The sequence below is a fragment of the Spea bombifrons genome, chromosome 4, assembly GCF_027358695.1.
Source record: "Spea bombifrons isolate aSpeBom1 chromosome 4, aSpeBom1.2.pri, whole genome shotgun sequence".
Classification (NCBI taxonomy): domain Eukaryota; kingdom Metazoa; phylum Chordata; class Amphibia; order Anura; family Pelobatidae; genus Spea; species Spea bombifrons.
This window is the reverse complement of record NC_071090.1, coordinates 27133499-27145830: the sequence shown is the minus strand read 5'-3', so window position 1 is coordinate 27145830 and position 12332 is coordinate 27133499. Positions and strand designations below refer to the sequence as shown.

General features: G+C 39.8%; 1 protein-coding gene across 4 annotated transcripts in view; it reads left to right on the top strand.

Annotated features, from left to right (window-relative positions):
• KCNIP1 (potassium voltage-gated channel interacting protein 1) overlaps window positions 1–8865 on the top strand; it is a 75579-nt gene extending 66714 nt beyond the window's left edge. For all 4 annotated transcript variants that reach the window (XM_053463337.1, XM_053463335.1, XM_053463338.1 and 1 more), the window contains 3 exons: window positions 3183–3287; window positions 7180–7242; window positions 7929–8865. In XM_053463337.1, the coding sequence (XP_053319312.1) occupies window positions 3183–3287; window positions 7180–7242; window positions 7929–7976 (216 nt within the window). In that variant the 3' untranslated portion in view covers window positions 7977–8865. The remainder of the gene's footprint in view (window positions 1–3182; window positions 3288–7179; window positions 7243–7928) is intronic.
• The last annotated feature ends 3467 nt before the right edge of the window (window positions 8866–12332 follow it).

Sequence of the window (12332 nt, the reverse complement as noted above, 5' to 3'; positions counted from 1 at the left end):
GCAAAAATATGACTATACGTTGGAGTTATCTCCTGGCAGACATCTTTTAATCGCAGATACCCTGTCTAGGATTTGTTCTGAACGAACCAGGTCTCCTGATGATGGAATTGATACCGATGTGGATGTTCATATTAATAGCGTTGTGATGTCTGGAGTGATTTCACCAGTAATGTGGAAAAAAATGCAACAGGCAACTGCAGAGGATGAAACACTTCAAAATGTGATACAAGCCAAATAAGAAAATATACATGCCTAAACAATACTTGGCACACAGGGATGAACTATCAGTGCTTGACAGTGTACTCTTGAAAGGCAGGAGATTGGTAATTCCAGTTTCTCTCTGGCGTGACCTGCTACAAAAAATACATGAAGGACATTTAGGGATACAAAAATGCAATGCATGGATTTGTTAAGCAATACCGAGGATTCAGAAAAGGATTGTCCTGAAATACAACATGAGCAGAATGTAATTGATCGTGGTCCAATTTTTGATGATGAGTCATCTTTTGAGGATACTGACAATGCAGAGGGCATTCATGCCCCAGAACATTATACAGGTGGAACTCTACCACAGTCTTCACAGGGGAACCAACATACATCAAGTGGCAGAGCGATCAGAAGGCCACAAAGACTCATTGAAGAATGTTAACTGCAAACTGACCCTAAACTCATTTCTACTTCATTTTGTGTTATACTCAGTTTATGTGTTATATGTTGATTGACATGTCAGAAAATGTAGACATCTTGTTTTGCAACAATAGTTCTATTATTATGTTTTTGTTGTTGTTGTTTTGTTTAGAAAAGGAAGGATGTGCTGAGCTGAGCCTTATGAATATGCATAAGGGTCAGACAACAGGAAGTGACATCACGCCTCAGCAAGAGCAAGAACTGGAGACACCCAGAGTAGAGTGCATAGCAAGCACCTAATGTGTCATGATACAGAACTGGAATAAATAAATGTTGACTTAACAGAACCTTTGTGGATCATTCTTCATACCAAAAAAGGGTGAACAACTCACTCAGATATCTAATTATTCAGTATTTGTAGTAATAAAAAGGTAGCTTTTAAACAGTATAAAAAAATAATTCACAAAATATATCACACATCACTTAAATATTAACTAATATGGGCAGCAATGTAAAAATACAACAATATTGCACAAGTAATCTTAAACACATAAATATAGAAATATAGAAACTTAATCTGAAAAATATAAAAGTAAATATATTTACTATCGCTGTAAACAGGAACTAAAACGAGGTAGTACAAAGGTTCACTGAAAATTTTTGACACAAAGTAGGTCTTCTCAAATAGGAATGTTTTACCAAGAATGAATTCGCCAACTATTATTAATATGAACGTTTATGCACATTGAAGTTTCAACTTCCTTGTGCACCAAAGACTCTGCGAAGTCCACTTAATTGGCGGCAATGGAACTTTAATAAAAGTAAGCCACGAGGGCAGTGTAAGTGTGTTAGGATCGCTCCCTGCCCTGGATGAAACTGTATTTAAAGGAAAAAACACCCCTACACTGGGGCATACCTAGAGTATTTGGCACCCAGGCAGGTGCAATATCTGACACCCCTCACACACACTTTAAAATTAAAAATGTATTTTTATACTGCTTTCTATAATAACAAAAAACAGGTCCAAAGTGACCACACAGTCTATTCTGCAAAGATAAATGGATTTTCCTCCTCTGCCTTGGAACCCCCATTTCTGCAAATTGATCAATGACTTTATCAAAGCTATATTCATGTTTACTATATACTGAGCGATACACTGATAGCTGGACAGCATTACTCCCATCACTATATACTGAGCTAGACATAAACGGTGGTACAGCTTAACTTCCATCACTTTATATAGAGCAAGGCACTGATTGTGGTGCACCATAACTCTCATCACCATATACTGAGCCAGACATTGAAGGTGGGACAGCACAACTCCCATCACTATATACTGAGCCATAAACAGACAACAGTACAGCACAACTCACATCACTATACACTGGGCGAAATATAGACAGTGGTACATCAAAACTTCAACCACTATATACTGAGTCAGGCACTGATTGTGGTACACCTTAACTCAACCACTATATACTGAGTCAGACACTGATTGTGGTATACCTTAACTCCCATCGCTATATACTGAGCCAAACATTGACAGTGGTACAGCATAACTCTCATCACTATATACTAAGCCAGACATAGACAGTGGTACAGCTTAACTTCCATCACTTTATACAGAGCAAGGCACTGGTTTTGGTGCACCATAACTCCCATCACTATATACTGAGCCAGAAAGTAGTACAGTATAACTCCCATTACTATATACTGAGTTAGACACTGATGATGGAATAGCATAATTCCAATTACTTGATACTGAGCCGGTTGGCGAGGGTGGTACAGCATACCTTCTATCACAACACATTTACTCATGCTTTCTCACACTCTCACACTCTCACCTGTCTCCTTTCCTGCAGAGCCTCTTCTTCTTCTCCCACGTCTCCCTCCCCTTGCCCTCTCCTCCTCTTCTTGTTCTATCTTTCAGTTGATGGGTGTGGCTTCAGTGCTGAGTGGCATCATATTCTGGCACTCAACATCAGTAGCCGGCGCACATCACAAGGATATGGAGGTCTGTATGAATCTTCCGCTCCCTTCATTTTAGGCCAGTTAGAGAGAGATCTATGATCTACCTAACTGGCCCTGCTCCTCCATCGAAGGGCAGTATAGTCTGCATCTGGAGGGCACTGCTACCCTGGGTACACTACTGGCAGACAGGCCCTCTAAATCTCTCGCGGGCCCTTTTGCTATCTCACCATTTTAATATAATGTTAACTGTAAAGTACATTTGTTATTGTTTACCACATAAAAATGAACCTACATAATGGCAACAAACCCCCAGGGGGACGTAGGCTCATGCAACACAGTGTTGCCACTGAAAGGATCTAGTCGTGGTGGGGATAAAAATAATCTTGGCTAATAGAGAAATATAAAATCAGATGCTGCTAAATTCTGAGTCTGTGTGCTAATCAAGTCCAAGTGTCGACTTCTTCTGTGATAACATGTGGAGTATAATACATAAATACCTGATATTGTTCCTCATCCAAAAAAGCAAATAAGACATTGACTTATGACAACATGTTTTTCCATCTTTGCTTATTTTTATTTTGTAGGAAATGATGGATATAGTCAAAGCCATATATGATATGATGGGGAAGTATACATATCCAGTTCTAAAAGATGATGCACCGAAGCAGCATGTGGACTTATTTTTTCAGGTATATGTATAAACAAGCTATATATGCTGCCTGTTGTAATTTTGCAACATAATTGCAACAAATGTTTCCTAATACATTGAAAATATACAATTATATTATATTTATTGGAAACCAATCTCATTGGTAAACCATAGGAGTGCATATTCATTTTTTTTTTCTCAGGATCTACATGATTATTCCTCCACATTCATTTATTGCTACCTTATTGTTAAGTTATTGATTGTTATTTCGTATGCCTTTGAGGGCCAGCTACATATGTGAAGTCTCTTACCTAATGCAACTGATGTCTTGTATGCTTATGTAATGGGTTCTATCTGAGAATACAGCTACAGTATAAGTAAAAAAAATCTGATCTGCCCTTGGAGCAAGTAGCTTAGTATGGCTGCCTGCAACCATGGCAACTAGTGATAAAGAGAGACTGCATTATGTGGCCAGCATGCATGGAAAAATAAATGTCTCAACCTGGCCAACATTCAGGGATCAGTAACTTTGATGTCACAGGTGCCCCCCACATTTAAAAATGTCCCTTCTCACAGTGCCCAATAAAGTTAAAAAATTATTACAAATATAAAACTCCCATGCAAATGTCTGATAAAATGTGTGATATCACTTGCAGCAGGTACTGTAACAATATTGTTGTGTCGAACTGCTTATATAGAATATAGACATTGAAAACTGCAATTTGGGCAACTTTCTATATACACTGCTCAGAATAATAAAGGGAACACTAAGATAACACATCCTTGATCTGAATGAATGAACTAATCGTATGACATACTTTCGTCTTTACATAGTTGAATGTGCTGACAACAAAATCACACACAAATTCTCAATGGAAATCAAATTTATCAACCCATGGAGGTCTGGATATGGAGTCACACTCAAAATCAAAATGGAAAACCACACTACAAACTGATCCAACTTTGATGTAATGTGCTTAAAACAAGTCACAATGAGGCTCAGTAGTGTGTGTGGCCTCCACGTGCCCGTATGACCTCCCTACAACGCCTGGGCATGCTCATGATGAGGTAGCGGATGGTCTCCTGAGGGATGTCCTCCCAGACCTGGACTAAAGAATCCGCAAACTCCTGGAGAGTCTGTGGTGCAACGTGGTGTTGGTGGATGGAGTGAGACATGATGTCCCAGATGTGCTCAATCAGATTCAGGTCTGGGGAACGGGCGGGCCAGTCCATAGCATCAATGCCTTCCTCTTGCAGGAACTGCTGAAACACTCCAGCCACATGAGGTCTAGCATTGTCTTGCATTAGAAGGAACCCAGGGCCAACCGCACCAGCATATGGTCTCACAAGGGGTCTGAGGATCTCATCCTGGTACCTAATGGCAGTCAGGCTACCTCTGGCAAGCCCATGGAGGGCTGTGCAGCCTCCCAAAGAAATGCCACCCCACACCATTACTGACCCACAGCCAAACCGGTCATGCTGAAGGATGTTGCAGGCAGCAGAACGTTCTCCACGGCGTCTCCAGACTCTGTCACGTCTGTCACATGTGCTCAGTGTGAACCTGCTGCTTTCATCTCTGAAGAGCACAGGGCGCCAGTGGCGAATATGCCAATCCTGGTGTTCTCTGGCAAATGCCAAACGTCCTGCACGGTGTTGGGCTGTAAGCACAACCCCCACCTGTGGACGTCGGGCCCTCATACCACCCTCATGGAGTCTGTTTCTGACAGTTTGAGTGGACACATGCACATTCGTGGCCTGCTGGAGGTCATTTGCAGGGCTCTGGCAGTGCTCCTCCTGCTCCTCCTTGCACAAAGGCGGAGGTAGCGTTTGTACTGGCCTGTCTCCTGATGTACTGGCCTGTCTCCTGGTAGCGCCTCCATGCTCTGGACACTACGCTGACAGACACAGCAAACCTTCTTGCCACAGCTCGCATTGATGTGCCATCCTGGATGAGATGCACTACCTGAGCCACTTGTGTGGGTTGTAGACTCCATCTCATGCTACCACAAGAGTGAAAGCACCGCCAGCATTCAAAAGTGACCAAAACATCAGCCAGGAAGCATAGAAACTGCGAAGTGGTCTGTGGTCACCCCTGCAGAACCTCTCCTTTATTGGGGGTGTCTTGCTAATTGCCTATAATTTCCACCTGTTGTCTGTTCCATTTGCACAACAGCATGTGAAATTGATTGTCCATCAGTGTTGCTTCCTGAGTGGACAGTGTGATTTCACAGAAGTGTGAATGACTTTGAGTTACATTGTGCTGTTTAAGTGTTCCCTTTATTATTTTGAGCAGTATATATAGACTTCCTATGAACCAGATATGACTTTTGGAACTGACAAACCATGCCACTGTTGTATTTGATATAGCCTATAATGTGCTTGAGTTGAAGTTATGCCCTCTAACAGTAACTGGCCTGGTGTTCTTTTTATGGATGTAGGCAAAATGAAACATCTTTCTTGTTTCTGTATTTCATTGCCAAATGCTCAAAGCTGATGCCTTCTTTTTGCCTTGGGAACTTGAATCACTATGGGAAACTGTTATGGAATTTGCATCCCCAAACACAAGTCTCTAAAAATATTATTTTCATAAATGTAAACGTGTGTATTAGTTGTGCACATAAATGTTCTAACATTAGTCTAGCAAGAAGAGGAGAAGCTCCCATGTTTCCACTAGTGCAGACAGAGTCTAAGCAGAATGGTGGATCAAAGTGGCTGACATTTCCTTCATAAATACCAAAGGAATATGTATAACCCATGCCACTTTCACATAACCCTGTACCTGTGTTGTTCGGAGTAACTGTACTGATTTAACAACAGCCTCCTCTTCAATCACACAAGGGACAGATCCATCCAAAGCTTTGGAGGTACAGACCTCTGCAAATCTTTGTGACAAATATGTCATGAGTGGCCTGATTTTAAAGAGCCTGTCATGCTTAGAGTTAATTTGATATTATCATTAAAATGGAAAAGAAACTGTTTCACTACCTGGCTTAAGCTTAGCCTTAAATTCAGGTCTAAACATTAAATTCCACATGCTTCCAAGTAATACTAGTGTTTGAGCAGGTAAAGTCATTCATTAAAGCCAACTTGGATGAGTAAGTTGGATGCAGGAGATGCAACTTTTATACCAGCTAAAAAAGCAGGCAACTTACAAATCTATCAGCCTGTCAGTTGGATGCAGCTTTAAAGTTTGAATTGGAACTTGTATTCCAACTCACAAACTTCATCTCACAACTCTATAGTTCACGGGGAGGCTCTAGGTGAAACCCATGGAGTTCCCAAGTATGGTGATTGGCTTCAGTTACTACCCTTGATTTCAGTGGGAGCTCAGCTCCCTTTGACAAGAATGACAGTTCTACTGAGCATGTGCAAAAAAATTACAGCTATGCTTTCTTCAGAGGCATTGAAGTGATCTTTTAAAATGTAAGGGTTAGTAAAACAATATATGTATATATCCATTGTGGCAAAGTAATGGAGTCTGTCTACATAAGTGGCAGATTGGAACGCTCATTATTCCCAGCATGGGGAGGGTTAATTGCTGGAGGTCAGCAAGGTGGAGCCAATTAACCTGCACTCAGGTGGTTAAAGGGGCGGCCGTTAGAGCCATTAGTTGTCTGGGAGTAGGGTGAGAGGCAGGGAAGCCAGAGGCCCTCAGACTGTATCAAAAGGATTTGTTTTTGTTTTGGTTTATTTACACTATGAAGTGCATTGCTGTGGACTGTACAATTCTGCAATAAACCACATCTTGCTTTTATTCTGCTGGTGTTCGGAGTTTCTTGTTTTGATCGAGCCATCCTGCCACACCATATATAAATATACCTCTATTTATGTATTTATATATACATGTATAAGGAATTTAAGTAATATGAAAATTGTTTGTATACATAGCATTAATATATATTAATATATAACACTAAAATTTTATCTTGCAGAAAATGGACAAAAATAAAGATGGTGTTGTAACTTTGGAAGAATTCATTGAATCATGCCAAGAGGTATTTATTTTTTCTGCAAGTAAAATGTATACTAATGCAACACTATTGAAACTTAGCTCATCTAATGATAGCAGTATAGATAAGGATTGGCAGTTGAATTCCAAAAAGTGTTCTTAAAACCCCATGAGGACGTACCAGTACATTCTGATTTTCTTTCCTTCCTGCCGCCACATGGGAGATGAGGCTGTCTTTTGACACCCTGGACTCCCCCTGCTGATTGATCGCTTGTAACAGCATTCTGTGCCTGTGCCAGTACTCCATTAAAAAAAGGAATGCCCAGTCGCATGATCGGGCACCCCTTCCGGTAGACATCACTGCTGAAGTCCACCAGAAGATCACTGAAGGAGAGGATATAACCAGCAGGGTCTGTATTAATGTGTTAATCACAGCACCCATGTGGCCTTTTTGCAATGTATTGTTTTAAGTGGTTTAATGTTTTTTGAAGGATAACATCAGGTAGAGCCCTGATACTTTGTTGTAAGTGCATTGAATACAGCAACTATATTAGAAATGGAGGGTGTCAGCTTGGTACAGATATTTCTACTGTTTTTTATGAAAAAGTAAGAAACCTAAACCATCTGGAAAGCTGGAACTCTAATATCAACTTTTCTCAATTTGTAAACTTACTATTTAGAATCTGTATGTCTCCACATGCTTGTTTAAAGTACTGTTTTTCTTTCCTACAGGATGACAATATTATGAGGTCTTTACAGCTCTTTGAGAGTATCATGTAAAGGGAAAGACAGGATTCGTGCAGATGAAGAAACTGGTGAATTTGTGGAATATTAAAATAATTACAAAAAAACTACTTTTCAAAGATGAACAATTAGAAACTATCAACAAGAAATGTCCCAGCAAGGTTTTGTAGGAAGTATGATCTTTAAAAACAAGGCTGGGTCAATAAATTATTTACTATTTAACACCTTTTGGGAGACTGTCACATTTAAAATAATACATACATTTTACTAATTGATAGCATTCATATGGTATTTGACAGATTTGGCTGATATGCTAAATTAACAACAGGCTCTTGTTTTATTGTAGTTTTGATATAGTATTCTTAATTAAATAGAACACAATGGTGTGTAGTCATTAACCAGTGAGTTTGAAGGAAACTTTGACTTTCTGAATTTACTATACATTATGATATGCCAACTCAGTGACATTCTGCTGCAAGAAGGTTGAGTTGGCCCTGCTCAATACAGAGTTCCTTAAGTGGAATTAATAAAAATAACTACCCCCATATTTACTGAACATTATGCAAAGTGAACGTCCCCAGATAAGGCTTACTTGGTTTTATAATACATTTCATTAGTCAAGGTAAATTTTCAACTCTCCTAGACAAGAGAATACTGTTCATATTCCTATAAAGTTTCATAGCCATTTATTGCAAGTGGGAGTTAAGTACTTGGCGTAATGTTACAAAATACTGCTGTATGTCTGCATTTTGTAAGAACCCACTGTGTTATATCAAATTGTGTTTATTTATGTTATTTAAAACTGTGATTAGTCCATAATGTATTCATTATCTGTAATCTATACACATTACTTATTTTTTTCATTGTTTGTGTATTACTGACTGTATTTTCAAAAAATGTCCAACATTAAAACAAAACTGTTATTTATTTTCTACTGTTATGATACACAGCCAACAAGTTAGACGTGGGTCACAAATGTTGCCTATTAGAAAATTGAGGCTGGGCCGATCTGTACAGGAACACAGGTAGGGCTGCCAAAATTGAAGCCCCATAATAATTTTAATACTTTTGCACTGAATACTCCACATCCTTCATAATACCCAAAGCCTCTTAATATGACACTTTCTTCTACTGAACAAGCTGACAAAAACATACTGATGGCAACTCAATTGAATTGAGACACCTCAGGCATACACCACATTCAACCATACACACAAACTAAATTTTCTTTTCATACTATGACCTCTCATCTGACCGCTTCTACAGATAACCACAGAGAAACTCTTGGTCACGAGAGCATCTTTATGCCACACCCCACTCCCCTCCCACTTTCTCTCTAAAAATGTGCTGCTTTCAGTGGAACCAGATTAGGCCTGGGCAGGCACTTGGTGCAGGACTGAATTTCCCCAATATTTGAAAAAAAATAAATAAAAAAAGGATCCTGTAGCTAAATGACGGAGGAGCAGCATCAGTAGGGCACTGGGCCTGGGCAGGCACTGGCATCCAGCCATCTGGTACTTGAGTAAATTTCCCCAATATTTGAAACATGTAAAACAAATTATCCCCCAGGGTAAGGGCAGTAGCACTAGAACCTTACACACTTTGAATATTCAGTGCTGGGTAACCTAATTTGGGCAATTAAGTTTCAAGGAAGCCATTTGCTCCACTTGGTGCAGGGAGAGCTATGGGTTGAGTATGTTGTCTTTCCTAGAGAAAACCCTCTCACTTTGGATAATGGTGGGTGGGCATGAATGCAACTGCTACACCACTAAATAGAAGCCTGGCCAGATAACAGCTTTCTGGCCTCAGTAACTTAGTAGTAAGAGGTAGAGGCAATTCTTCAAGGTTGTCCTGAAGTAGACAGTGATGGGATAGACCCACCTCTTGCTCCTTAGCTGCTGCTTGTCTTCATGCTGCAGTGAAAGTGTCTGGCAATCATATGGCACTTTTCAATCAATTGTGACATCTTTCACTGCTCATCAGTTGGAATAGCTGTCCTTACCACAAGATGTAGTATGTGTACTGTGCAAGGCAAACCCACATCTAACAGAACAACCACTGGAAGATGTGTCACTTGACTTCTTTCCCTGGCTCATAATATAAATACCAGTCATCATCAACAGTGTCAATGACCATATTTGTTCTACTTAGTCACAAGGCGGAGTAAAGCCCACTGTTGCTGCAAGAGTAGACCTTCCCTCTTCTTCCTCACTGCTGCAGCTCATCTTTGATCTGGGGAGTGCTGGCAGTGTTCATAATAGTGGTAGCACCAGTGGCAGTTGTGGTGTCACTGGTGTTGGTTTTATTCTGTGCTTCACCATAGAACAGATTACAAGCAATCTTCACCCTTGATCCCACCAAGGCACCAGTACATGACCCCCTCTGCAAGACCTCTGTAGTAACTAAAATCTCACCATACCTTGGTAGGTGGGGTGGTCATGACTGTAGAACTTCTAGAGCCATGACGCCTGTTATTGCTGCTGTGTGCCGCTTGTGGTAGTTCTGATTCTGAGAAAGAAGGCTTCACCCTACTTGGAACTGGCATACCAGGGTTACCTGACTGATTGTGCATACCCACTTGCCACCATCTCTGCCCAACCCACAAAAACTGGAAGAACTCCTTCTGTGTAGCGTAAATGTGTAACTGTCTTAAACTCTACTTAGGAACAGTGTTTGTAGAAAATAAACACACTTTGCACATGCACACAGTAAAATGTCTAATTTTGCCACTAATATTCATTAATGATTTCTTGTTTTGTGTTGTTCACCTAAAATTATTTTTTTGGAAAAAAGCTCTAAAATAAATGATTACAAAAAAGAGAAAAAAACATCTGCATCAGTCCCTGTATATCAATAATGAACTTAAATGAATCTTAATCTCAGTCACTACGCTGTTACTCTCGCTGACTGTCTCACACTCCAACTCTCACCAGAGACTAATTAAAATTGCTTTGGCACATATATCTAATCCTGGTCTCTTTCCCTTGTAAATGCTGATTGATTGGACACATCAATCACAGCCACAACGATCAATGAGACCCCAACCCCTGATTTTTTGGCTACTTCTACCTATCAATCATTTACCTTCCTACACAGTCCCTTCCTACTCTACCTCATCAAAGAGGGTCGTAATGGAACCAAAACAGATTGTAACATCACCAAAACGTGGCAAACAAATTTAAATTTCAGAGATTTTGCCATTCGTTTTAGTTTGTTTCATTGGGGACCCTCCTCCTCATTGGAGATTCATGCGAACAAACGAAATTGGTAAGTTTCTTTAACAATAAAGTTTGCACGAATCCGAATTGGTAAGTCTACCGAATATTTTTATTCTAGCCTTGATTTGGTTACCTGCACACAAGCATGGGAATTTTGAAGCATTGAAGAGTTTAATTGCACAAATATGGAAGTTTTGAGGCAAATGAGGCCTGCAGTTCTTTACATATTAGTCATTTTTTGTGATCTCCTGGATTCATCAATGTGCTCTTGATGGAGTTTTGGTAGGCCGGCCACTCCAGGACCACCACTGTTCCAAGTTTTCTCCATTTGTAGATAATAGTTTCTTTCCAGACTGATAGATGTCAATAAAATAATAATGGTGGGAGCGCTAAGGAGGTTGGAATTCCTCTTGGAACTGGTAGTATATTACGATGTATGTATAAAAATGTCTGGAATTATATTAAAAATACAATTGAAGAAATTTTAATAAATATAAAAAATATATGTAGAAATAAATACATATAAATATCAGATACAGTAACAATAAAACACATGTATAAATTGTTTCCTTTTTACATTTGTTGAAACGCCATTTGGTGTAAACAGTAAGTGAACCTGACACGTTTCGCCGCCGAAATGCGGCTTCCTCAGAGGTAAATAGATAAATCTTCTTGTTTTGAAGCCTCGCAGTGTTTTCTTTTAGTCAAGGATTTTTTCCTTCCTTTTATTGCTGACTTAGCCTGGTCGAACAGTGAAAAATTAACCCATGAATAACCCACAAAAATAGTAAAGCTATTTGGTTAGGAGAATTTGGTCACCTGACCAAAGTTACATAAATATCCCAAATATATCACCTATGTTTGTAGATTTTAGAAATCTCAGAATGCAAAATGCTATTCAAGCTTTAATGTTTCGCATGAAAAGCAGACAGTTAATTAGGCTTATCTTAAAGAAAGTCATAGCATAAAGTGGGCCTGGTGATTAACCAAGGCAGGCTGGTGGTACTAACCAAGGGACCTGCAATTAAACCCCCTTTTCACCACGCAGTGCACAGTGGAGTAGGGGGTAATTAGATGAACCTAAAGGAGGTATAGTGCTTAATTATATCTCCCATCCACCGCTCACAGAAATTGCATAAAATTTCCCTCTGGGAGACACAGACTTCAAGTCAAG